This window comes from Taurulus bubalis (assembly GCF_910589615.1).
Source record: "Taurulus bubalis genome assembly, chromosome: 11".
Classification (NCBI taxonomy): Eukaryota; Metazoa; Chordata; class Actinopteri; order Perciformes; family Cottidae; genus Taurulus; species Taurulus bubalis.
In genome coordinates, this window is record NC_136599.1 from 21,742,430 (window position 1) to 21,768,852 (window position 26,423).

At 44.3% G+C, this 26,423-nt stretch overlaps 1 protein-coding gene across 1 annotated transcript in view; it reads right to left on the reverse strand.

Annotated features, from left to right (window-relative positions):
- Positions 1-1,550: 1,550 nt before the first annotated feature.
- mtor (mechanistic target of rapamycin kinase) overlaps positions 1,551-26,423 on the reverse strand; it is a gene marked incomplete at its 5' end in the record, with an annotated part of 72,594 nt that continues 47,721 nt past the window's right edge. The window contains 26 exons of the mRNA XM_079225680.1: positions 1,551-1,988; positions 2,252-2,357; positions 2,696-2,776; positions 3,029-3,109; positions 3,198-3,263; positions 4,211-4,346; positions 4,853-4,927; positions 5,021-5,093; positions 5,182-5,264; positions 5,761-5,883; positions 7,264-7,411; positions 7,569-7,704; positions 9,186-9,360; positions 10,506-10,640; positions 11,289-11,471; positions 11,942-12,064; positions 12,153-12,251; positions 12,433-12,529; positions 12,688-12,788; positions 13,071-13,259; positions 13,499-13,616; positions 17,091-17,206; positions 20,149-20,280; positions 20,990-21,115; positions 24,578-24,685; positions 25,043-25,120. Coding sequence (XP_079081806.1) covers positions 1,973-1,988; positions 2,252-2,357; positions 2,696-2,776; positions 3,029-3,109; positions 3,198-3,263; positions 4,211-4,346; positions 4,853-4,927; positions 5,021-5,093; positions 5,182-5,264; positions 5,761-5,883; positions 7,264-7,411; positions 7,569-7,704; positions 9,186-9,360; positions 10,506-10,640; positions 11,289-11,471; positions 11,942-12,064; positions 12,153-12,251; positions 12,433-12,529; positions 12,688-12,788; positions 13,071-13,259; positions 13,499-13,616; positions 17,091-17,206; positions 20,149-20,280; positions 20,990-21,115; positions 24,578-24,685; positions 25,043-25,120 — 2,904 coding nt within the window. The 3' untranslated portion in view covers positions 1,551-1,972. The remainder of the gene's footprint in view (positions 1,989-2,251; positions 2,358-2,695; positions 2,777-3,028; positions 3,110-3,197; positions 3,264-4,210; positions 4,347-4,852; positions 4,928-5,020; positions 5,094-5,181; positions 5,265-5,760; positions 5,884-7,263; positions 7,412-7,568; positions 7,705-9,185; positions 9,361-10,505; positions 10,641-11,288; positions 11,472-11,941; positions 12,065-12,152; positions 12,252-12,432; positions 12,530-12,687; positions 12,789-13,070; positions 13,260-13,498; positions 13,617-17,090; positions 17,207-20,148; positions 20,281-20,989; positions 21,116-24,577; positions 24,686-25,042; positions 25,121-26,423) is intronic.

Here is a 26,423-nt window from a genome sequence, read left to right on the forward strand (position 1 = left end):
TTTCTCTTGGAGAAAATTGGTTGTAAAGTTGCACGAAAAGGCAAAGTGACAAACTCACAATGTTCTTTAACCGTGAGTGATGTTTGACTATTAAAGGATGAGACATTTAAAAGGTTATTTGAGGCTTTTACCAGAAAGAAGAAAAAGAAGAAAAAAAAGAGTCTTCCCGATCCTGAGTGCTGGGTAAAGCCCTCCAGGGGTCATGAGAAGCTAAAAATGCTTTCAAGGAAGTGGAAAAACACCCAGAGGGGAGCTCTTGTGGAGGAATATACAAGCTCAAGGATGAAGGAAACACAAACAGGATAGAGAAACTGGCTCGGGTCCCAGCGGGTGGTGGTGGTGGGCGAGGGGGCTCATACTTTTGTGTTGTCGGATCCCATCATTCCTCATGTCTTGGCTCCAGGCCTGGTCGGCCTCATGTGACAACCTTAAAGGGCTGATGGAGCACGGCCTGCTGCACCCCCAAGCCTCCGCCGCCAAGACCCTCACCTTCCCTCATTTAGGGGCATTGTCTCCCAACGAGTATCATTTGTCACCATTGGCTTGCTCCATGCAGACACCCGCAGCGTCTTTTCCTGCGGCCCAAGCCCATTTCCACAGTTGGTAAACAGCTAAATCCCTCTCCCAATCAATGCAGCCTATTTAACTTGAGCTATTGACCCGCCTGCCTCTCGACAGACTCGCGGCTGAAAAAATACAAACAAATTAGACGAGTGAGAAAGAACAACAGAAGCATAAGGGCGCGGGACTACGGGAATAAACCACGTTTTCAGTGACGAGCTGTCGGCGGCAGGAGGGAGGAAAGTGCCAGAGCGGATGGAGGCAGGGGAGGAGAGAGGCAAACAAGAGGAGGAATCGATCGATATGAACAGATAATCACCAGGCCTCTGTCCCAGTGTGTAAAGAGTGTGACATTGCAGAGGTGGGCACGGCCGGGAAGAGATCAATGGGCTGCTTTTTGTTGATCCGTAATCCTTAACTATCTATAAGTAATTAACCTTCAGAGGACAACGCAGGTAAGAAATAAATGGAGAAATGAGAGGGGGAATAGCAATGAGCACCAGTAAAACAGACACTACCTTGCACCGGCCAGATAACAGCACGGGAAAATTAATAGTTGTCTCCACTGCTGCCTCGGCCGGTTTTTATTTCTGTCTGGGACTGCATTCTCCGTGAATGACTGCATCCCCCCGTGGTCTTAAAGATGAGGATAAATATAAAGTAGCTGCTGTTGGAGGACACAGGATTTCTGTTTTGTTTGGGGTGGGAGGCGTTCTGGTTTTTAGATGAGAATCTAGTCCGATCTCATCATCTCTGGCCTGAGGAGTGCATCCCCTCTCAAAATGTTTCCTGAAAAGATGGAGACGGATCTTGTTAGGAGTCAGAGTGCCCTCTGTGGGCATAGAAGGGAAAACAAAGAGCGTTACGCCCAATAGTGGGGAGAGAGGTCTTTTTTCTCTCATTCCTTTCTATTTTCCCCCGCAGTAGGTGTGACAAGCTCGACCCAAATGAACAACATGTACTGTCAAATGAACACAGTGCGGTCACGGTGGTTTCTGTACAGGGTTTAATGGCACACATACAGTACATTAGGATCATCTCAAATTAAATTTGACTTGTCACGAGTAAACTTAATTAGAATGTTTAAGTTAGTTATTGAAATCGGTCACATTAATACACGATGATACAACGGACTGGTGGGTTTTTAATTCAGTGTGTGAAGTAAGAAATGTCATAACTTAGACAGTCATTTGAATTAAACTGTGATCATTAGGTCCAAAACCGAGCTTTTTTTCTCATAACCCTAAAACATGCCACTGGAAAAATCGGATAATTCAATAACAATAACAAAACAAGATGTCGTTCTTGAAAGGCTTTTGGGGGATGAATATTTGAGTCGAGTGCTTCTTCTTGGCTTACCAGTGAGAACAAATAAAGAAAAGTCAAGTGTATCTTTGCTGGAGGCGGTTCTTCACCAAAATGGACACCTGGAGACAGAAAGAGTAATGAATCACTGAAGCCTGTCTCCTTCTGCTTCTACTGTACGTCAGTGGCAGAGTCACGAATGAAAAACTGTGGGAAAACTACAGCATGAAGAAGCATAGAAGAAAAAAGAAAATCACCAACATTTTGGTAACCATAAACTGTTTTTAGGGTGGATTTCTGCTGCCCTACATCACTGGTCTGATTCAATGTGGAGGAAGAAAATACCAGCTGTAATAAATACTAATAATAACAGGCAAGTACTGACCATCCAATGTAGCACTGGCACAGGTTTTCATGTGACGTGGCTTGCTTGATGAGGAGCTCCACTTGTGTCGGCACGTCCAGCGTCTCATCGTGAGCAAAGTCCCGACCTGCAGGGAACAAACCTCTCATCAAAACACGCCGACCTTTACCCGAAGGATTGGATCCCTTCCGCTTCAAGGACTTCAATCAGTGACACCGGGGGTATTTTTAGTAGCTGTTCAGGTCCTTTCCTCTACACGAAAAGGTGGTAGATAAGCCTACAGCATTATGATGATGATAATATTAATAATAATAACTGAAGAAAGTAAATTATAAGTCAAACATAGGACCACTTGACATTTTCCTTTGCACTTTTTTGTTAAAGCTACTGGAAAAACACAATGATGGTGATTAAATCTGTTTTTAACATTAACTCGCCGTGCTCGTTGAGTGCTGCACAACTCACCTGTAAGTTTGTCCCTCACTCTGTTGATAATCTGAATAGCTTTCTTGTTGAGTGCCTCAGGTTGCACCGTGCCGTCTCCAACTAATAACAAAAAGAAAAAACAGAAACACAGCGGCATCAACAACTACCACCAACTTGGAAACCGCGAAAGGAAGTGCATCTCTCTGCAGCTCAAATCAAAGTGGACTTGAGTGCCACCTAACAATAGCACAGCGGTTACACCAATCATTTATGACAAGAAAGCTTAGTGTAATTGAGGGGGAGAAAAAAAAAAACCCACAAGAAAGGCTTCAACAAATAATCCGTGGAAGACAGAATGAGACGGCAACTCACGGAAGGAGTGGATGGACTCGGGCACCGTGCTGCCGGGCTTCTTGAGTGTGGTCTCTCCCAGGTCGATTCCCTCAAGGGCCTCTGCGGAGGGAGGCCACGCAGCGTTAAAACATGTTCTTAAAAACATGACGCAGAAAACACGGCTGTACAGTTTGTGCGGCGGACTCACCCACTGACTGCCCGGCGGTGTACGAGTCGGTCCTGGTGCGGGAACGCTTGTTGCCTTTGGTGTTCGCTGTGGCAGAAACAAGGAATGTGTGAGAGGGAGGCTTTTTATTTTTTATTTTCTAGACTCGACAATGGCTGTGTTCTGTTTCTCATCCCTCGCACAGGAAGCAGCAGCGGCAGCATTGTTCTGACCTTTTTAACTGCAGAAGAAAGAAGCTCGTTTTTAACCTTTACAAGTAGTTAGGGCTCCGATATTCAGTGAAAAACACTGATGTAACAAAAATAAAGACCAGATCGGTTTGAATTGTACAAACTGTCCCCCCAGATTGTAAACATCTATGCATCTGCATGTTATGTTTCACTGCACTTTACATGAACTGAGGTCCTGCTGTGGTGTTGGTAATTCAGAAAGTGCTGACAGTAATTTAAAGTGCAGCACCAAAGTGACAGAAAACTCTAATGGGCATCTAACTAATTTCTTTTATAAAATGTATTTTATTACTATTTGTGGTATGGTACTATTTATGTGCATAAATAGTACCATACCACAAATAGTAATAAAAAAAACAAAAAAAACAACAACATGTGTGCTTGAAATGGTAATTTTAGAAACCAATTATCATGAGAATTATTTTATTTATTATTCTTATATCCGTTTTAATTATCGGAATAAATGCCTACTATGTATGATTATAATGATGTATTCAAATCAAAATAGAAAACGCTGACCCTCATTGAGAATAAAGCGATGAATGCTGCTGGTCTTGCTTTAAGGGAGGCCAGAGTATTAGTTGAGAAAAAAAAAAAAGGAGTTTCTACTTCAAGTGGAGTCATTTGCACAAATATATTCATGTGGGCTGAACCCGTTCATGTCCAGTTTGTTGGGATGGTCACGTGATGCTGTTGCGGTTACTTCAGTCTGCCACGTGCAGCTTGCCGGTTCGCCTGCGTTCCTTTACCGGCACCTGCACCAGGCCGAATGTACCGGAGGTGAGCAGCTGATGATCTACTCACTGTCCATGAGCCTCCAGTTGAGCAGCGGGTCGTAGACGAAGGCCTCCAGCACGGCCATGACGCTGTCCCGGTGCTCCCTCAGCACCTCCATCACCGTGTGGCAGGTGATCCGGTAGTTACCGTCCAAGCCCGTCACCTGAAACAGAACCGGAGGTGAACCTCAGAAGGGGGTTTTTGTGCTTGCACATTCAAGAAAGGTCAAACTATCAGGTAGTTAAGAGCAAGATGCAATGTGGTGATTTGATGTTGGGTGGAGGGGCAACCCTGTTCTTTATATTCACATCCTTACATTTTTCTTTTCAACATGCTTTTTAAAAAAAAAAGCCTTCATTCATAATGCATTTTCTTCTTTGCTCATCAAATGCAACGCGCAGTGAGTCTTGACTTCTGACAATACGCTGCACAATTGCAAAACATGAATTATTATTTTGACTAAAATACAGACGACAGTGGAGGAGAAGCTCAGACAGGATTCAGTTGAAGTCCAGTAGAGGAGTAAAGGTAGCCTTAAAACTTTGGGACAAAAGATTTGGTGTGTGATTGAGTTTTAAAAAAACCTTTCTTCTTTTGAAGCTAGCCTACACGCAGTAATACTCGCACCACTACAACACAAGTGTTTATCCCGGCACAAGAGTCTCATACCTCCATGGCGTTGGTCAGCATCCTCGTCAGTCGGAATGGGATCTTTTCAGGGAACTTCTCTCTGGTCATGGCGACCTTTGGAAGGTTGTAATGTCAGTGTCAGTCTCGGATAAGTTAGAAAAACAATGTCAGTTGTGGATCATGCGCTGAAAGGAAATCCCCTCTCACCTCAAAACAGTCTCCAAAGTCAATGTGGAGGATCTTGCCGCTTAACCGGTCCAACATCAAGTTGGAGGGATGCCTGGAGAACAGAAACACCACGACCCTGTTAACGTCTCATGATAAGCGGCAGTACTGCAACAATGTGTTCTTTTGACTGAGAAACACACCTGTCACCCAGTCCGAGGATGTAGCCCACCATGGACATCACAGCCAGGGATCGGGTGTAATTGGTCCTCCTGTCGAACCACACCTGGAGGAGAGAGGACGACGTCAGCGTTATGACAACGCCAGAACAATGAGGAAAATGACATGGAGATCTCCTGCAGGCCGCGTGATGCTTCTTTCCAGACTCTCTAACATGCACAACATCAGAAGCACAAGGCACTATCATTACCAAAGAATCACAGATTCAATTTGAAGGTGCTGGTCGTCCTGCTGAGTCAGTGGTTTTAAAGTGGGACACGCGACCCAGAAAAAGGATTCTTCAGGGAAGACAACACTTTTATTTTTCTGTATTTCCCAAAATAATTAGAAACATCCAGAGAGACTGTATACACTTTAAAAAAAAAAAGTGTTTCCTCTGCATAAAAATGAAACCTTTTCAAAAAGGACTGCCGGTCCAGCATCTTCTAAAAAATGTTGATTTCTAGATCTGCATGGCATCTTTTCTATAACTCAACGCTCCACCAGAGGACCCCGAAACGTGAACGAGGATCCTCCTCCGCCGTCCCGACGGAGCATCTCACCTCAGAGCTCGGGCTCTTCAGCCACAAGAGCTTGGCCAGGTCGTCTCCGGCCGTGTTGTTGACGGCGTGCTCGAACACCTCCACCTTCTCCATCAGCGTCAGGTGGTCGTAGTCTGGGGCCATCTGCAGGGAAACAAAAGCCCATTACAGGAACGGACTTGAATACAAAAATATGTATTATGCTGCGAGTTTAGACACGATTCAAGGCTTTAAACGTCTTCAAAGACAATTAAAAATTATTTCAATTGATTTCATGTTCGCGTTTCACACGTCAAAATTAACTTTGCTTTCTGATGAATTTCACCTTTAATTATCTATACGTTATAGTTACTGTGCAATGTGCTTTTGAGGTTAACATATTATTGATCAAATAAGAGATCAAATAAGTTGATCGACCAGCACAGTGAAACTGAATGAATTCCAGTGAAAGTTATATTACCCCAAAAGCATTTCACGAGTTAATAATTACAGCTAATAGGTTGTGTCAATACTGAAATATAAACTGGTTTCAGGTCACGGGGAATTAGAAACTAGGGGGAAGCCAGGCCCTATTACGCTCAGTGTCCTAATTGTTTTGAAATAAAATGCTTTCGGAACTTGTTTTTCTGCGTTTGCCCTGAAGGCGTGCACGACGGCAGAGTCCCCCGCGAACTTGAGGCAGAACTGAAAAACAACCGGAATAATAGTTTATATTTTAATGAGCCGTTAAGTTTGTGGGGTTGAGAAAGAAACACGGTGAATCTCCAAAAAGGCGACAATCTATCATTGTCTCAGTCAACCGTTTCATCTAAAACTGATTGATGGCCGGGCTGATGACTGGTCAACTTAATATCTTGCCATTTAGAAGGCTTCAACCAAACGCAACACATCATTAATAACACTATTAGTGAATTTTAAAAAAAGAGTCTGATTATAAACATGCCAGCAGAAGAAAAATGTGTTCACAGGGCAATCTGTATTATGCTTATTAGTTTTCGTCACATTTCTTCCCTTTTTCTCAGTTTTAGTGCCGTTTCAGTCGAAGACGACTCAAAAAACGTTTTAGTCCGGCCGTTACATTTTAGTCTAGTGTCAAATGATTATATTGAACGTTTCAGTCAATCTAGCCAAAATCAATAATTCCGATGTTTTCCTTCTCGCGCATGGATAAAAAAAATGTAAATGAGGGTGAGAAATATACCTGGGCAGCCCACCCAGGTAAAGTCTGTGTGTGGAAATTCTAAATCGCATTTAGATTTATATTTGATTTCACATAACTTACAAATATGTTTTCCGCCTGTATAGCAGCTATACATATTTAAGAATATTTTTTATGTGAAAGGAGGTTATAGTAAAGGTTGCTCCATAAATGTGTCTGAGTGAATGTGTGCTCATTCAAAGACAGGGGTGTAAAGAACAGCAAAAAAGTAACAACAACAACAAAAACATTGATATCAGCTAAAATGTTGTTCCAAACATCGGCCTGCGCATCCCTGCTACGAATGGATCTTAGTGGCTCCTCACCCTGAGCATGATGCGATGTTCAATGTTGAGCAGAATCTTTTTCTTCTCTCTGTAGTCTCTGATGAGGGCGTGCAGGGTGTCACAGTGGGGCACCCACCCAATCAGGCCTGAGTTGGTGGACAGGGGGATCACTGCATAGCGCTGAATGCTGATGAAACCAAACACACAGAAGAAACATACAAACGCACAATTCATTGTCATTTTCTTTTTACTACTGTGAGAGTATGTGTGTGTGCGCTCCAGACAAGTGTGAGGTTTACTGTACCTCAGACTGTGTGTGTGTGTGTGTGTGTGTGTGTGTGTACCTGAGGTTCTTGCGCAAGGACGCTGGGTCGTTGGCCAGCAGTGTGTTGACGAGACCGAACAGCTGCATGACTCTCTCATCCTGCCTCAGGTCCTCATGGCCCTTCAACAGGAACATGAACTCGTGGCCGTTGCTGCCTGCAGAGGGCGCCACACAACACGGCATTGATGCGCTACTCTTTATAAAAAAGGGTCAAGGCGTTATATAAGATTGGCTGTGTGGCTGGATTTGGCAGTGCTGGCTGTTCTCCCCAGGGTGCTCCCCTGCTGCTCTGCAGCTGCATCTCCATTACCTACGCCTGAAGCGATGCCGAGTGACTTTTAGCAGGCGGCAATAAATGATTTCATATGAACTCCGTCGCTCCCAGAGTAGGCTCGCTTCCCCGTAATACCGTAAATAATGGTCGCCCTTGGTTTGGAAAGGCACTCGAGAGCGACAGATATGACGAGCTGTGGTAAAAGAACTCTGCTATGGAAAAGAACCCCACAAAACACATGGCTTCACGAGTACATGCTGAAAGCACCTTGTGAAGTTCACGTGGAGTTCTGTTGACCGCGGCCAAGCTCGACTCACGTGGAGAGGAAAATATGTATCTGTGCACTGGATGAACTGTGACATCAACTAAATCCTCTTCAGCGCAACGACAGTGAGGACAAAGTATTTATCTGAAGAACAGATGATGTCACTTGGTTAACTGTTCCATATCTCATATCTTATGCCGTTCCTCAGTATTTTCAGCCGACCACATCATACCACCTTTAATGGAGTTAACCGATACTTCCGGTGGAACGAGTTTGACCGGGTCACTGCTTTATCCTCCGTCTGTTCCTAATGACAATCCCAGTGAGCAATGTATTGTGTGTCACTGGGGGGACCGAGTGCTGACAGTAAATCCAGTGGGTGACAGGTCTTAATCTGAAGTCGTGCTCCAGGGGTCAGTTGATTTATTGGCCATCATCTTTCTTATTGGAGTATGTTGTGTAACACTGATGGAATACGTCAGAACAAGGTACATTGTGGAGCAGAGGAGAGTGAAGTCGTGCGGACCATTTGTGATTGATAATCTGAGGATTTGGCTTCCGGACAAGGTGACTTTATAATGTTGCGCAATTTTAGAAGCACCTCGGAGTCTTATTTCATATCGCAGAGCAGGTTGTTAAATGTCAGAATTATTTATTTTATGTATTCAAATTAATGCCAGCGGACGGTGTTGGAAGGATTACTGACAAATCGACCGGACCCACATGCACCACTTTTCTCCAGAGAGAAAATGACAATAGCCGTGTCTCATGACGTGAACTCCCTGTCAATTGAGTTTGAAGAAAGTAGTTTTTCCTTTTGTGGTGATTGGGATTCATTTTGGTATTAAATAAATCTCAGGTTTAATCTTGCTTCTGTTTGTAAAGAAGCTTTTTCAATTCTGCTTCATTATCCACACACAGAACACGAATGAATAAATAGTGGCTTTTTGGGTAAAGATTCTAATAATATTAAATTTGTCTCTTATTCCATGGCCCACACCTGCTGAAAGCATCCGATTACAGATGTCTTTTAATCTATTTTCCGAATATAATGGGTTGGGAGCCACAAGGCCTATGCAATGTTCTCCTAGTCTTACCCATGATGGTGAGTTTGCGTGGGCGCTGCTTTGAGGTGATGACCTGCAGGGAGGCGGCGATGGACTGGATGCGAATGATAGGCTGGTTGGGGTCGTAGGTGCCCGGTACTGCCAGCTCCAGGTCCCGGCACATCAGCAGCTTTGGAGACACATACTGTAGCTCCAGGGAGGTCAGCTGCGGGGAACGGTGATGAGGTGGAGATGTAAGCACAGAAGGAGGCAATTAGTTTGTTGTGTAACAAAAAAACCTGCACTGCTAAAACAGCTCCTGCCAACAGTGTTAAAGACACTGGCTCATATCCAAGTTCAGGTGTTATGTGCAAAAAGTTTTTAAAATCACTCCATAGCATTTCGCAGTCTATGTAATCCAACAATAAAGGCACTCTCTGCTTGTCTGCATTCAATCGGGGGATTTAAACTGCATTAAATCCATTTAAATGCTTTTGCAGTTGAATGTATGGTTACTTCATCAACCTGCTGTTTGGATGCGTCCTGCAGAGGGGGTTTATTTATATGTTAAGGCCCAGAGGGGGAATAAAATGCTCCCAGCATCGTATTATGTCGCTGTGTATTTCATGCTGCTCACTGTAATGTCGAAGCGGGGAGCATCCCCAACAGCGCGACAATGTCAAACGGCATTGCCGTCTCCATTTTCTATGTGAAGCGAGCAGCTCTTTCAATGTCGTTCTTCAACGACTTAATGATCGCTGCGAGGAACGACATGCATCGGTATAATTCCACCTGTGTAAATAAAGTTTGGGGCCTCTAGTCATGACTTAGCAAAGTGACTTTGAGTGATCCGCTAAAGCAAATGACTAAGAGCCTGTGTTTAACGGTGTTGCCACGTGAAAGCTTGTGTGAATACAGATCAGTGTGGGTATAGTAATGTGCATATTAGCATATCCATATGTCTGGGATATGAGAGCGTTTGTCGGAGCATTTAGATACTATGTACATTCAAATTTTTGGGGAAGGAAACAGTAGTGTAATCAAGAAAAGATCTGACGCTGTTGAAAGGAGCGATGCTTTCCCATGATGCTCTGCCATTCTTTTTTGACGTCCATCTCACCTGTGTCTCATCTTTCACCACTTTACTTTGGTATCTCGTTTAATTAATTCACTTTACAGACAGCACGCGCAAATGTAACCACGAGATCAAAGAAGAACACATCGCTCATCACGCCTGATGGACACGGGCATGCAGAGCTGGTGGGATGTCAGCACTAATTAGACCGGCAGCCTCAGAGTCCTGACATCCGGGTACATCCAGTAATCCAAACGAGGCTTTTGGGACTGCTGTGACTGTGTCGTTTCACTCACCTGTTGCAGCTGTTTGGAAATGCGCCTGAACACATGGTAGTAGAGGTCCCAGGCCTGGGTCAGGTCCTTCACATTTCCAGAGCGCATGTACTTCCTGCACCAGTCCTGAGCCTCCATCAAGTCCCTGCCGTAAGCCTGTGGCATGAAGTGAGACAAACACACTCTGTCCTTGTGCAATGACTCATTCAATTATACGAGAAATGGTTTGCCAAAGCGGGACTATAAAACTGAATGTCACGGCATTAAACATCACTGTTCCAACTTGATTAATCCAGGGTTTCAGTAAGTATTTTTGTTTTTTTTAATGGCGCACATCTGCAAAAGGCAGCGTGAATGGAAACATGTGAGGCTGCATGCGCCGAGAGCTGGGGTCACTGGTCTGACTTATGGCTGTGACGTAAATAAGCCTGTGTACAAACTCACACTTATTGTGCGCTGACTGAATATACATAGTTCATTTTACGATGCCTATAAAAATATTCATCCGTTCTTTCACGGTTTTGATTAACAGTGTGTTAATGACGCATTTTTTAACACTGATCAACAGAAAGACTCAGAGAGTGAAAACAAATCTCTGCAAACTGTTGTAATTGAAGTATACGAAGCATTCAATGTCAGCGCTCAACGGCCCTTTCCCTGCATTTGTATTGAAGTTTTAATAAGAGATTTAAACGAAACTCCTTTTACTTTGTGGCGTAAACAGGACTGTCGTGCAACTTTTTAATCAATGTCGCACGGCGGATATGCGGAGGCATGTCAACCCCAATCAAAGATGGCACGCACCTGGTTAAAAGAGGTCTCCTTGAGGGTCTGGGGCCCCCTCTCCATCATGGCATGGAGAGGCTCCAGCACAGCAAACATGCCCTTGACGTTGCGCTCGCCGAAGTAAAGACGCGACGCCTCTTCAAGGCCCTCGTGCCACATCTCGTGCCACAAGATGGCCACCCGGATAAGCTCCTCGCTCACCTGGATGAAGAAAGATGAACAGTGAGACGGGCAGACTGATACTGAGCCCTTATAACTAAGGGGTATAAGATAGCAGGCATCTGGTCTGCGTGGATATTATCGACATACAAATTAATTTCTGCAACAGTGCACAGTAGCAGCAGAGGAAGAAGTCCAGATTTTCTGATGGATGCACATCTCTAATGCTGCCACTTCCTTTTTTTAATGGGACCCAAGACTAAACTTGAATGTGAAACAGAAAGATGACGAGACTACGAGGAGGAGCTTGAGCTTGTTGTCCATATAAGTAACCAAAACAATAACAAAAAACATTGTAGGTTCACTGATCCACAGCTATTGTAAATGGAGAAGAAGCAACCGGACAAAACAGAGAAACAGGAGCTTGACCCTCAAGAACAGACCTTTTCTAAATAAAGGATGAAGATGATTTTATCAAGTAACAATTATCAGCAATAATTCAATGTCTTTACCATGATGGCCTGCTGAACCAGAGCGTTGCAGTGTTCGCACATGTTCTTCAAGATCTTGTTCGCGGCATTGTGGCGGGCTGTGGTGGTGGACTTGGAGGCCACCGTTAGCGGGTAGATCAAAGCCTGGAGGGGAACAGTGCTGCTGTAAGCTGCCACAAAAGGTTGCGTCCGTGCTTCTGTTTTCAAACGGCAGCAGTGCGCGCAGACTTACTTGGGGATGATACCGCCCGATGTCCGTGAGCAGCTGGTGGATAAGGCGACCCACCAGGGCTCGAGGAGTGTCAATACGAGCGATGAGCTGAGGGATCACCTGCACAGGCAGAGGCATAATGGAACGAAACCTCAGTGACCCGGCTTCACCCATGTAATACAAAATATATTTTCTTTTGGAAGTCAGGCTTAGCGCTAAGGAGACGTGCCAGCGATACCCGTTTCGCCCTGTCCAAACCTTTATGCGTTGTTCATAGGGATTCCATTTGTGTGTGTGTTACCTGTAGCCAGGTGTCTATTTGAATGGTCTTGATACCCTCCACCAGGGCTTCGTTCACTTCAGGCCAATGGCCGTAGTCGAACCACAGAGTCAGAACCCTGAACAGTACAAAAAGCAACGCAGAGTTATTAAGGCTCATGACGAGGTGCAATCACAACAAAACCACTAGAGGTCCTCCTATCCCCACACACCACTTCTGCTTGGGGGGGGGGTCCATGAACATGGGTGCGTTTCGCGCTTCAGTCACTTAACTCACCTGAGTGTGTCCTGCAGGTTATTGCCTCGGGAGAGGGAAATGGAGCGGAAGAAACCTTGAACGGCGGGAACCGTGTACAGGAGCAGCGTCTTCGAGAGGTCCTGAGGAAGGTCAGCACACAGCAGATGCTTCATGCAAGAAAAGAAGCTGTTAATGAGAACATACTCTACTGGTGCAGAGCATTTGTGGGGGATGGCAGAGGTCCCGGCCGTCACTATAGTTTAGAGGTCAAAAACCAGGGGCAGAACATAACTTGATTGTGCAGTCACAGCTTTACAAATATGCTTTCTGCCTAATTATTTATACCGTGACTGGGATAGGAGAAGAGCACTGAATGACCTGTAGACGGGTGCGAAGAGGGCTCAACTCTCTACGACTCTCACCTCGTTGGCCTTCTTCTGTCCCGGCGACGGCACAGGACTGTGGTCGGTGCTGTCGACCTCGCTGTCGCTGTTGCTGGCCTCGCTATTGGCACTGGTGGTGCCGGCGTGTCGCAGCTCGTCGCGTCCTTGGTTCTGGTGTTTGTAGTGGAGCACCGCCTCGAAGTTCATCACCGCCCAGGCGTGCCAGGCCTGTGGGATAGACGACACATACTGAGTGAAACCGGATAAGAAGTGGCGACCACTGCAAACGACTTGCATGTTTGTGCATGATGTCATTTTCCAGTTTACTGGGGGACAGATACCTCCCGGGGGGCTGGAATTATTCTCACTATTATTCTGACTGAAATCCCAGCTGACACAGCTGGGATTTAAGTGCATCAAGGGAGAAGTCAAAAGGGAAAGGTTAGAGTTAAAAGGGAGATGCTGACCTTGTACCAGTTGCGGTCATGCTCAGTGGAATGGCTGTAATACTGCAGAACCTTGGGGATGGTGCTCTCGTTGATGCCCTGCAGGCTGAGCTGCCACTCCCCCAGCTTCAAGAAACACCTACATAACAGGAAAGGGAGTAAACAGAAAGACCCTTCAGCCGAGACGTTCATTGAAATGCCCTTACGGTGGAGCATAGATTGTTCGCCTTCCCCACCAACATTTATAAAACCCGCACGCTGACAATGAAGTGGCGCCCACCCAGTGAACCTCCTATCACAAGCTTCCATTCTATAAATAATGAACACACTTACTGACATTTTAACAACATCATTTAAACTATTTTGCGACAATACAAGTTGCTGAGGTCAGAGGTCAATGCGGTTTCCTAGAAGCTCTGCAGCAAAAACTAATTTGATGATTACGAGACAACAAAGAAATACAATACAGGTGTGTTTAGCTGCTGAAAGGTTCTGGGATCAATTTTGTATTTTTCCATCAATTTAACCCAACTGTGAGCCTTGTGGCATCCCTGAGGAGGACTCTGGTCCTATCCGTCACCCCAAACACACCAGCAGTCTGAATGCCGTTTGCACCTTCAATGAGTTTTTCCGGGATTACACGGTCGCCTCTGAGTGCTTTTCCATATGAGGCGCACGGTTTGGGTTCAGCACGTCTATGCCAAACTGTTTCCGTAAACGGTTAGCACGGTCAAACTTTTTTTTTGGGGGGGGGCAGGAGGAAGAGGACAGGGATGTTGGAATAACATGTTTATTTAGAACGGCGACGGGCAGGGTCATTGATCTCGAGTAAAACAACGCTGAAATTCCACTGGATTCCTCGGGGGGAGAGAGTGGTCACGTGGACGAGAAGCGCCTGACTGAGCGGTCCAGGTGTGCTCCATACCACGCGGCCGACCTGTATTCATGAAAGTGTGTCAGCACGTCTGGAGTGCACCCGTCCCGACTGACAATATACAGGTGTTTTCCTCAACATGCATTCCTCAGACAGACAGAGTCACGGTCTGAACGATGCAAAAGTGGGGCGGAAGAAGAAGAAAAAAAAGAGGACCCTTCTGCCTGCTGTCACGCGTGTGTGTGTTGCCATGTATGATTTATGAGATGGGAGGGTGCACATGACTGCCGTGTGTTTGTGCACAAGACCAGATGAGGCTACTGTATGATTTACTGTACGTAGGATAGGATTATACCCGTCTGCTCCCAGGTCACACCGTGTACTTGTTTTGAGTCGTTTGAAAACACGATACAACAACAACAACAACAACAACTATCAAACCTAAATGAGGCAGCTTACAATATACTCTTTAAAATATTTTCATTAGCCCACAAAGAGCATGCAAACAACTTCTTTAAGCCTTTGAAGTCATTCCCGGCAATTTTGGGGGAATACAAAACTTTCCATTCTCTAATCCGCAAAAATCAGCGTCTTGAGAACACATGGTAGCTATTTGAATGTCACGTTGTTTTTTTCCAAAAATGAAAAAAAGGAACCGGTGTTGTGTTGACAACTGCTTGAAACAGACTCCAAACGGCTTCTTATCCCGCAGTGCGGTCAGGGCGATCATAGTGGAGAGGTGCCAAGTCTGTGGTTCGGCGAAGAGCACAACACCCAGTGGGGGGAGTTGAAGGCAGACACGACACACCCAAACCCGCTTTTAATACCCGCAGGGGCACCGCGCCGTGTTTGGTTCGTAGATAAGTAGCTGTGTGGGGACAAACTGCCAAGCGGCATCATTTTTATTGAGACGTTTCCGAGGTGAGATGTTGAGAAAGACCACAGCTAAGCCATGTTGGGTCACGCTCAAGGAAACGAAGCAGAACGCACTGTACGCGACCTGTGTGTTTACAACGCGATGCAACGTTTTCCTGACTTCAGCGTTTCGCTTTGAGTATCCTCCGCCGTGCGGGAGTGTGTGTACGGAGGTACATCTGACATTTAACGAACCCCTCTACTGAACCCCCATCTAAATGCGTGACGACACATTGAGCACTCAATGATTTAAATGCAACTTAGTACTTGTAAATTGATTAATGGTTACATGTAATGACTTTACATGTAACGCCGCAACATATTAGTCTCAGCGTCCCTCCCCTCCTCCCGTCCCTATGAAACGGGAACCCAGCTGCTTGCTGTATTGTAATACTACTATCCTCACTTTTCCTTTAGCGGCGACTGTTCTTCTTGAGCTCAGCAGATGAAGGCAGCAGGTGCTGAGCTCTGCTCACTGTCTCACAAACCGATGCTCTCCGAAGACGAGATTCTCAGTTGTTTTGTCTACATTCACGAACTCCACTCGCCCCCGTGCTGCCCTTCAACTGATCTCCGGCTCGTGTTTACTCAACGGCAACATAGTTTGTAGATGTCCCTTGGTTTCATTTAAAGGCCTGTGACCACAAGAATGTGCAGGTGCTACTCATTAGTTTCTGCCTGCATGAGGAGTCAAAGCTACTTTGTGGTAATGTAAAACTTAGAAGATTTAGTGAATCATCATCTCTTTCCATAACAGTCTACCGAATTCAGTTCTTGAGTTTTTGGAGTGAGCCCTTGAGATCACAGTTAATTATACCAGAACGTCATTTGTTTTGCGGGTTTATTTTAATAAAATGTCAAACAACAGTGAAACATGTCTGGAACACTATCTGCATTTCTGGCCATCCCTAAACGGTGGCCCGTTTTCCAAGTCTGATCTAAATCCATTTTATTTTCTGTGTTTATGACTAAAGTGTGTGTGAAAAAAAAGAATAAGGAATCAGGAGATATCAGGACAATCTTTCTAAGTTCCTTTGGGCTTTTTTTCCAGTGAAATTGGTGGGGCTGGTTTTTCAAGTTACTCTCTTTTCAACTGAAAAAAACACGACTCTCTCAAAACACAAGTTTTGGCGGATGACATTTCTTTTACTAATTTCAAAGTATAAGTATATTTAGCTGTAATACTCATTTTTAGAGGCTGACGTGCATCACAACCCCATAGGACTTAAAGCATTCATGTCTTCTTCCAGGTAAATTGTAACGTCTCCATGCGTTCTAAACACATATGTTTACATATGCCTGAACAAAGTAATGCAAATTAAAACTCACCTCAAGATTAATGATTGTAGTCCCGTTTAGGACATGGGGTAGTCATGTGGCCGAATTGAGTATACAACTACACACACCTAAAAAATAAACTAAATCATCACTGATCACTTTTTTTTTTTTTTTTTTTTTTTTTTTTTAAATCAACCCGTTTCTCACAAAAAAAGTTACTTAGAGATAGAAAAAAATATATTTTTTCCTACTTTCCTCTCAGGACTTCCGTACTTCCAATCATTAAAAACTGAAACTGTCTGTACGGGTATATAGACTCTTAAATATCCAACAAAGGTTTCCATTTTTTTTCAGCATGTCATACTGTAGTAAGAAAAGCACAGGTGTTACTAATAACGTTAACGATGGGTCTGCTCTATTGTCCCAGTGTGTCGCAACTCACACCTGTGCTTCTCCTACCGTGACCTGCCGAAAAAAGGGCTCATTCGGTGGTGAACTGCTGCTACGTGATTCAGTATATATATATTTTGTTTTTAAAGGGCAGACCTGGCCATCAGTTTGTGGAGCTCCTGCTTGTGCTGCTGGTCCTCGGCAGCGATGGCGTGCTGGGCTTGCTGCTGCATCCCCTGCACAAAGTGCTGCATGTGCTGGAAGGCATCAATCTGGAGGGACACACGAAACAAAAAAGGCAGGTAAGGCTTCACGGAGAGTAACAACGCCCGTCTGTGGGGTTTTGCTTTGTGACAAACAGTGAACAGACGGTGCCAAATTAACGAGGACACGAAGTTGTCAAACTCAATATGTGTCCGTCTGTGCTGCCAGAACTGACACAACTATATGCCATTTGTTATAGTCATCATCCTGCTCCTGCAGAGCCGGAGGTCAGCTTGATGCCGGACAGCCCGACGACAAGCTGCATTCTGTTCTTATCAGTGTTGCTGGACTCCGGGAAGATCCTCTGCTGTCAAAGTTACACGGTTTCCTGTTACCTGAACCTGTATTACAGCCAGGACGACTGGTGTGGTCTGAGCTGAGATGTCGGCCACGATGGAGAAAAATAATGGACAGACATACCGATCCAGACCGTATGTATTTGCATGTAAGGGCCGGCATATTGTTTCAGACAGTTAATCAAGGTCAAGGAAATTAATTTGAAAAAATGACATTGAAAAAGACGTGAAAAAAAAAAAAGAATTTGTCTCGATCCGAAACTCTTCAGGATCTGACTTGCAAGTCTCGCTTTTGCTTCTGATCCATTACCCCTGATCAATGACCCACTTTTGCATATTTTCACTCAGGAGCATCACGCTCCAGATGTGTGTGTGTGTTTAAATATATTCAGATTTGTCTGGTGAGCAGTGCAGCTGGCCCGAGCAACAGCAACGCTTATGTTCACACTTACCTAAGTCCCCTAATGAGACTACGCTCTGGAGCCACAAACACTATTCAACACCTGGCATTAAATGCTGGTGTGTTCATGTGTGTATGTATGTATATATATATGTATATGTATGTATATATATATATATATATATATATATAAAATGTAGCTATATTTGATAGATGTTCACAATTGTTCATATTTGTATTTATTATTTTTCCTTGTGGCATTATGATTAGGACCGATAATGAGGATGTGGGGTGATCGTACGAGAGCTGTCACTGGCTTTATTCCCTTATGCTAATTTGCACAAACCATATGTGCAAAGTGAGGGGACTGTCTGTGACAGTCGTCATGGTTACTGCTCTGCTCCAGTGAGCTCTGATACTCTCATCAGATATCTGTTCCTCTGGAATAAACTATAAATAAAGGAATAAAGTCCTGTTCATGTGCAGCAATTTTACTTTTATGAAAACTCAAAATCGTAATAGGTGACATATATATGCACAGTGTTGGAAGATTAGTCATCAGCTGCTTCACAGCTGATCATGAGTACCAGTAGTTTGTCCCTCTCCTCAGCGCTGATGACACATAAAGTGAAATTGGATTTGAGGTTCAAGTTGGTTTATATCTCTTACAACAGAAACGTGCTCATGGAATAGTTATAGCTCTGTAGCACAAGTGCAACCAACACTACTGGTTTGATGGTTCTCGATGAGGAGGATCTATGAGTGCAAAGTAAGAGTGTGATATGAAGTGAAAATCAATTTGTGAGAGAACTGTAACCAGGTCAATGTGTTAAGATCGTCATTTTGTATTGCACGTTGTTCATTCTTTCATCTTTGGCCACATTGATTTCTAGCTGGCTAATGCGACTCCATCTTTGAAAGGGCTTTAGTGTGGCCAGATCTGCAGCTACACCTTGTCGGGTCAGTGTTCAGTAGACGGCCCACATCATCAGCAAACTATAAACATTGATCATAAACTCTTTGATAAAAAAAAAAAAGAGCGCCTAGCGCAGGAGGAAGAACACAGTCTTGTGGGCAGCCCGAGCTCACAGTCTGTGGGCGGCAGGAGAGAAAGTCTCAGATCCAGAGAACCAACCCTGTATTGATGTCGAGATCAATGAGCCTTGTTTTGAGTTAAAAGCCGAGCAAGAATCCACGAATAGAACCCTGGCATAACCTTCAGGACGCACAAGGTGTTTTGCAGCTTTGCTAAGCAGAGTCAGCGTGGCGTCGCCCGGACCTCTGTCGCCCTGAGAAGCGATTGGAGCCGATCCAGTGCAGCGCCCACAGCGCTGGTCACAAGGCCGGCCAAAAGTCGTTCAGCTGTTTTACACAATATGGAGGTTATATATTGCAAAAAGGCCAAAGATCATTTGACTTATTCGTGCATGGCTTTTTTTCTTTTTGGCATAGGCCTTATTATTGAGAGTTTCCATGATTTTAGCACTGTGCATGCGTCTAGGAGGGACTGAAACAACCTTGGAAAAAAAAAAAAAAGGATTTTAGTTGAGCGGCACAGTCTGAAAGAAAATGGGCTGGGCCAGTGGTATTTCTTGGATTTTTATGGTTACGGTTACATAAAGAGAACCTAATATACTAAATAATAGTTCTAGAAAGAACTATTCATTTTTTTCAGCTCAGTCATTTTTAATGATCATAAAACACCTCTTCGAGATGCTGGTGCGACGGATTCATTAAGCGTGATAAAACAATCACGAGGCTGGTTGCAATTTCCATTTTACGGCCGTTGTTTGTTGGTGTTAATGTTTCTCAGCCTGTTTCCCCTCACAAAAGGTCCATTAATTAGCTGTTCATGTCACTAACGAGGCATTGATTTAAACCCTCCCAATCTGGAAATTGTGAAACTCTTGATTGTTGCCTCACGTTGCACTAAAAACTTCCATATAACGGCAGTGACCATCAGAACTCTTGAGAAGCGAACGTGTTGCCCTTTGCTGTTTTTCCCTAAAAGAGTAACACCGTCTCTTTTGTCAAGTGCAATGACATAAATATGTAAATATTTGTCAAAAGTGAGCATGATGTTAATACTGTTCATACTGTCAACCAACCTCATGTCTGTGGCACAGTCTGTGCATGTCTACACACTGGGCCATTAAAGATACATGTGATTCTGATGTATGATTAGTATATCAGCATTGAACTGAAATTGAATTATTCATCTTCAACTCAACACAACCGGTCTGTTTGCTCCTACCTTGCGGGAACTCTTCCACATGTACTTCATGTAAGCGTAGGTGACGTGCGGGTGGGCCGTGGGCAGCGGGTGATCGAGTTGTTTGGAGGGGTCAACGCCCAGAAGGAGCACCAGGGTCTTATGGGCCAGTGCCTGGTGGGATGAAGAGGGCAACAGAAGCAAATGAATCGCAGGGCGGTTTATAGTTTAATATGAACCCAGGAGGGTTTTAAGTGCCACCTCGAGATAATAAGAGCGTGATTAAACTTCTACCGTGATCGATTACGTTTGTTTTCTAAAAGAGTAAAACAAAATGAAGACTTCAGAGCATGGGTAAGTGCGAAAGATTTTGTGAAGACAGAAAACGGTAAATGATATTTTATTGTAATCACATTTTCTGCTACTTTTGACGCTGGCCAATCACATCTGGGGATTTGGGGATTCTGGCATTCGGCGTGCACGTGCTGAAACGCAAAGTGCGGCGAGAGAGAAAAAATTGGCCGATTGTCTGCCATCCTTTGCAATCAATTACAACAACAGTGAGGTAAAGGACGGAAAATTGCACCACTTTAATTGTGCAGATATGCCGGCTCAGATATCTAAACAGTGTGATTGAGGGTGCTGTGTTACGTTCATCAGCGCCAACCTAAAACAGGTTGAAATTAAGTTAACTTTCATGGCTGCGGTTAATGTTTGCACTTAACTCTGTCACAGCTCAACTTACCTTTTTCCCGTTTGACAAGTCGGATTTAATCAACTCTGATTTATTCCTCCTAAATGTTATGGGACCCTAATCATGCGCGATCAGGGATCCGATCAGAGACTAGTGAGGGGCTTTGTGCAAATACGTCAATGTACTGACCAGGCGTCCACTCCTGCCACAGAGGCTGGCATACTTCAACCAAGTCCGCATGTCCTCGTGGGGGCTGATGACGAGCGACCTGACCATCAGGATCCTCTGCCAGTCCTCGACGATGCGCTGACAACCCTGAGGGGAAAACACACGGAGATCACAAGGGACAGATGGTTAGATGCATTACCCCTTTGTTACTCCCCTCAAAGAGAGCAACCTACTCGTTAAAACTCAAGAGAATGAACACATGTGAGAGAGGGGCACGGTTGAAACCCAGGGGGCCACTAATGCAACCAGTGGTCCCTGTCTTGAACATGTCCACACGTGAGTACAAGTTCACGTGGCGGGCAGGGCGGGGCGGGGCGGGGGGGTGGGTGTCTGTAGCCAGGTCTGTAGTCATACATTTTAAAAAGTACCATTAGCCGACTTTCCCGATCAAATATTCTCTCAACCGCAACCTCATTCATCATTGTGATACAACACAGTGCTGCAGGGACAGGCGACAGTGAGTGATCCGTATAATCCACTGTGTATGATTTGAATTTAAGTCTAGAGGGGGTAGACAAAATAATATAAACATCTCATGAAAAATGACTCTGATGCTACTTGATTGCATTTACAGACGGTGGTAGAAGTAAGGGTCATTGCAGATTGCATGGCAACTAGCAGCAACAAACGAGGTCTTTAAATCAGTGCTGTGCGGATGTCTTTTTGAAGAACCCCCACCACATGCTTACTTCATGGTTTAAGCCCCTTTCATCAAGTGTTGACTCGTTCAGTGTTTGAAACTTGTTTGCTGTATTCCTCAGATGGCGGGAGTCTGTCGGGACAAGCCTGTTAGTAAGCTTTTAAAAGCCCAGGCCGAATTTAAATACATCAGTTTCTGAAGTGGGCTTACCATGAAGGGATAAGGAGCTGAGTGCAGGTGAAATCTGGCAGCTACGTTCAGTGATTAGAAGTTTAGTCTGGGTTTAACTGTCTGAGATCGCGCACATCATTCGTCTGAGAAGATATTCCGGAGGTGCCAAATTATCCAGTTCAAGCGACTTGATTGAAACGAACAGCCGTATCACTGGGGGAAAGGCGGACGAAGACGTGGACCATGAAACCGCAACATTGCGGGTTTCCATCCAGCTGTGGATCATTGTTATTGTCAATAACAAAAGACGCTGTTGCCGAGATTATGAAGTAGCGTGGGCTCATGGGAGTTGTTGTTTTCACAGCCATTGCCGTCATTGGAGTCAGATTTACTCAGCATATTTATTGAATAATTTGAGATTCAGGCATTTTTACCGGGAACTGAATTATCCGCAGAGGTCTCCCCTCCAAAAACCAGACGTCTGACGACAAAACATCTACATCGGGTTAAAACATAAATAATAATTATAATAATAATACAAATTTTAAATCAATTCATGACAACTTCTGCTGACAACCCTGACGCATGTTAAAAGTGGACATGAAACCAAAAGAAATTTAAAATTACTTAAAAAAAACATTTGGGAAAATAACTTAACAAAAATTAATAACATGGGTATAGTCCTTTTCAGACATTTTGATGTGGAAATAATGTGTGCGCAGAGGAGCACAGCAAACATGAGCAAAGGGAGAGGAGAAGCTGGACCCGAGAGATATAAATGCCTCGTGATTTGCAGATCAACAGCTTCGATCAGCAACCTACAGCAAAGACTCCTCGCTGTAGCGGGAACAGAGGTGCAAGAACTCACGGCGACACATTTGGGGTGCAGTGTTTTTAAACGCTCTTTGCCATACCTGCAATCCTTTGATGAGGGAGACACTGGCATTGAAAGAAAGGTGCGCGACAGTGACTCCCAGACAGATGTGCGAAGTCAGCCGCTAATAAATCACTATAGAGAGAAGAACCGCCCCAAACCCCCAGAACCCCTCTTGATCCTAAATACCTCCCCCGACCAACCTCCGTCTGGAAAAGGTTGAGATGTTCAAGAGTATCTTCAATTTACTGCCCAGGGTTTGAGTGTGTGTGTAAAGGTTGCCATTCAATGGTCAAGCTAATTACATAGGAACTTTTGAAATGTCAAAAGGAAATTGGTAAGAGTTAGGTGCATTGCCTACAGCTGGGCAAGAAAAGACAAATATAATTGCCTCGGGCTGCAGCAAGGGTAAAGGATGACGTGGTTGTTGGGAATTTCCAAGATGTCAGTAATATCTGAGGCAGGATATGAAGGACAGGGATGCCAACGGGCAGAGAGAGTTAGCATGGTTATAAACGCTGTATTAAACTGAGCAGCTTGCATGCCATGGTATCAGGAACGGTGCATCACCAGTCAATGGTGATTCAGCTTTTTCCAACCGACATAAAATTCTTCCCTCAACATGCAAGAGAGGCCTTTTCAAACAATCCCATCTCGATTCAGCTGCGAAAAGGTCAACGTGGAAACGATGAACTTGATCAGTATCATCTTAGATCGGTTGGCTTCAGTCTCAAATGCCAAAGACTTGGCGAGCAGCACAGTTTTCCTCAACCGCGTGCGGATTACTGGTTCTTCCACACGTCCTGCAGTCTCATTTGACAACATGTACAACACTGTAATTCACGATTAATAATGATAATAATAATAGTAATCAAAATCAGTCTCAGGAAGTAGGACGTTTGGATGGGGTTACATTAAAAAAAAAGTCTAGAGGCCCTTGGTTTCTTTTCTAAATATTCCTACAAGGGTCACTTCATGCAGGCAACAGCAAGCAAGGGTGCCGTTGAATCACAGATTATTTTTGTACTGGATGTTCCAACTCTCATGTATGGTCATGGCTTTCAGGTCAAGTTTTTCCACTTGCAGGACGTCGTGAGCTTTGACTCAGGTGAGAGACAACAAAAACAATAAAGACATCGAGGACAGCAATAAACAGTGTAAGTCGATCCCGTCATTTGTGTTGCCCAATATAAGCAACCTGCTATGAGACTAGAATCAAAGGGGAATGGGTGGTTCACATGCTGCTGCCGACTGCATTCAGGGGGCAAATATTACAATTGGTTATTAAAATTGGACTCATTATAGCGCAAGATCACCTCATTTGGCTTCATGGTGAGAGAGATGATAACAGAGAACTACAAGGACAAACCTCACAAATCACATTTGTCCACTTATGGATTACATTCTAAAAACATTAAACATTTTTAAACTCATGTGACTTGTTTCTTGTATTTGTTGACGAAGCTGCAATGCCGTGACTGAATTTCTGTAGACAAATAGCCTCATTTGGACAGATTGTAGCTAGCTTAGTTCGCTCCGACCTTCATCTCAAGTTTGTTCAAGCACAGTAAATGACACTAACCGGAGCCCAACGTGATTCTGCTTTCACAGAAATACTTTAAAATGTAGAAATAAACAAACAAACAAACAAAGCAGACGGTGAATCGGCACTAGCTGAGGTATTAGTCTGTGTATGTATGGCGTCTGTCTTGTAATATTTCCCATTAGTAACAGTAGCCTTTCCAACAGCTGTTTCACATTTGTAGTTGCACATGTGAATGTGTGTGTGTGTGTGTGTGTGTGTGTGTGTGTGTGTGTGTGTGTGTGTGTGTGTGTGTGTGTGTCCATCATGCGCTGCAGTTACCTGAAGCCTCTCCCACCATGTTTCCCTAATGATGTCCCTCCTCTCTGGCACCAGCTTATACTGGATCACCTCCTCCAGCTCTGACAGCATCTGGCAAGACACCATGGCCTGGGAACCGAAACACACACACATTCATTCTCAACACACACATATTTTTATACAGTCGCAAAAGCTCCCTTCTGTGCAATATAAAAACAAGGTGATCATTAAAGCTTGTCAACAGAATATATAATTAAATGCATTCAGCATGCCAGTGGACCGTCATTGCTTCGATAATTCCACATATACAGATACTAAAATGGCGGCATGCAGCGATGGATAGACTGCAAATAATAATAATAATTTTGACTTCTTAAGAAGCTAGATCAGAGCCTTACACTTACAATCTTTCTGCACCTGAGTGCGATGAAAAATTAGATGGTCGACTGAAGCCAAGCGCTGAATATCTTTGGCTGACTCACTCACCCCGTAGGCTCGACTGTAGCTCTCTCCGGCCATGGCGGTCAGCTCGGCATCCAGGAGGTCTCTTGCTTTGTCAATACACTACATTGGAAAAAAACAACAACAAAACATTTACAGTGTGATCTTTGAATGAAATGAATGGCTGCCTGAATGTTGCCCTGACGGTGCGGTTGTCAACTAGCTTCTGAAGTCGCAGTGCATCCTTGACTTGAGAAACAAGGGTTTAATCCATGACCTCACTACGTTGTGGCCAAGATACTTAAACTTTCAGTAAAGCTAACAAATAGCAGTAACATATGACTCAGTAACATATGCAGAGCATGACCCCGGTATGTACCATAGCGCAACGTCACACCGTCCAGAAAAAAAGGTCTTGCATCAGGACCAGCCGGGATTGGACCAGACCCAGGGAATAAAAAAAACACCTTGTACCAAGTGTACAAAGGCATGTTATTGCTTGCTGTTCACACCCTTCTCACTGAAGTTGAGCCAACAGTGACACGTTAGTGCAACGAGGACTAGAACGCCAGCTTGTTTAGCGAAATTGGTTTGATGCAACGCTGAGTGCCAAGTGTTTTATGAGGCGAGGGAAATGAACTGTTGAGAGCAACAGTGTGGAAGCAATGCAACTACGTCTGTGGGTGCATTGCTTCAAATGTATCTTATATATATATATATATATATATATATATATATATATATATATATATATATATATAAAAAAGAAGCCAGATTTGGCATGGCCATTCAACAAAAGAGAGAGGGGTTTGAGAGGGAATTTAAATAGGAACTGAATAAAATAGGCTTAGTCACAGTTCCTTCCAGGGCCATGATGCAAATTCCCAAAACGTTTTCAGGATGTCTAACCCGACTTTCACAGTACATTCATGCCCTAAAAATGTAGGTTTTTTTGGGGTGTATTACTGTCTATTACCGACTAATTTGCAAACTCACAGTTCCCTGACTTTTCGTAAGAGGACTACACCGCCAAACTCAAGTTTACTGCAGACATTCCATCAGTGGGGAGAACCCTGAGGGGTGGAAAAACAGCAACTGGGAGAAAAGAGCCGATCCAGCGCAGCAAAGGGGACAAACAAGGACACAGGTACCGTGGATGAAAATGTGCGGATTTACCGGCCTTCAACAGCCAATGTTTTTGGGAACTGTTATTAGTAGGAAGGTAAAATAAGGGAGGGTGACTGAGGAAGCTCTCTGAGGCCGGAGCCCACAGCTGTTTCAGACCGACTCCCACCAATTTGTTTTTTTTTGTGTGTTTTTTTTGCGGGGAGGGAAAGGAGGAATGGCGTGCCTAAACACCTCTTCAGGCATGCACAACAAGAGGAGGGGTTGTGGGGGGAATGGGACGAGGTGACAATGAGGCTGC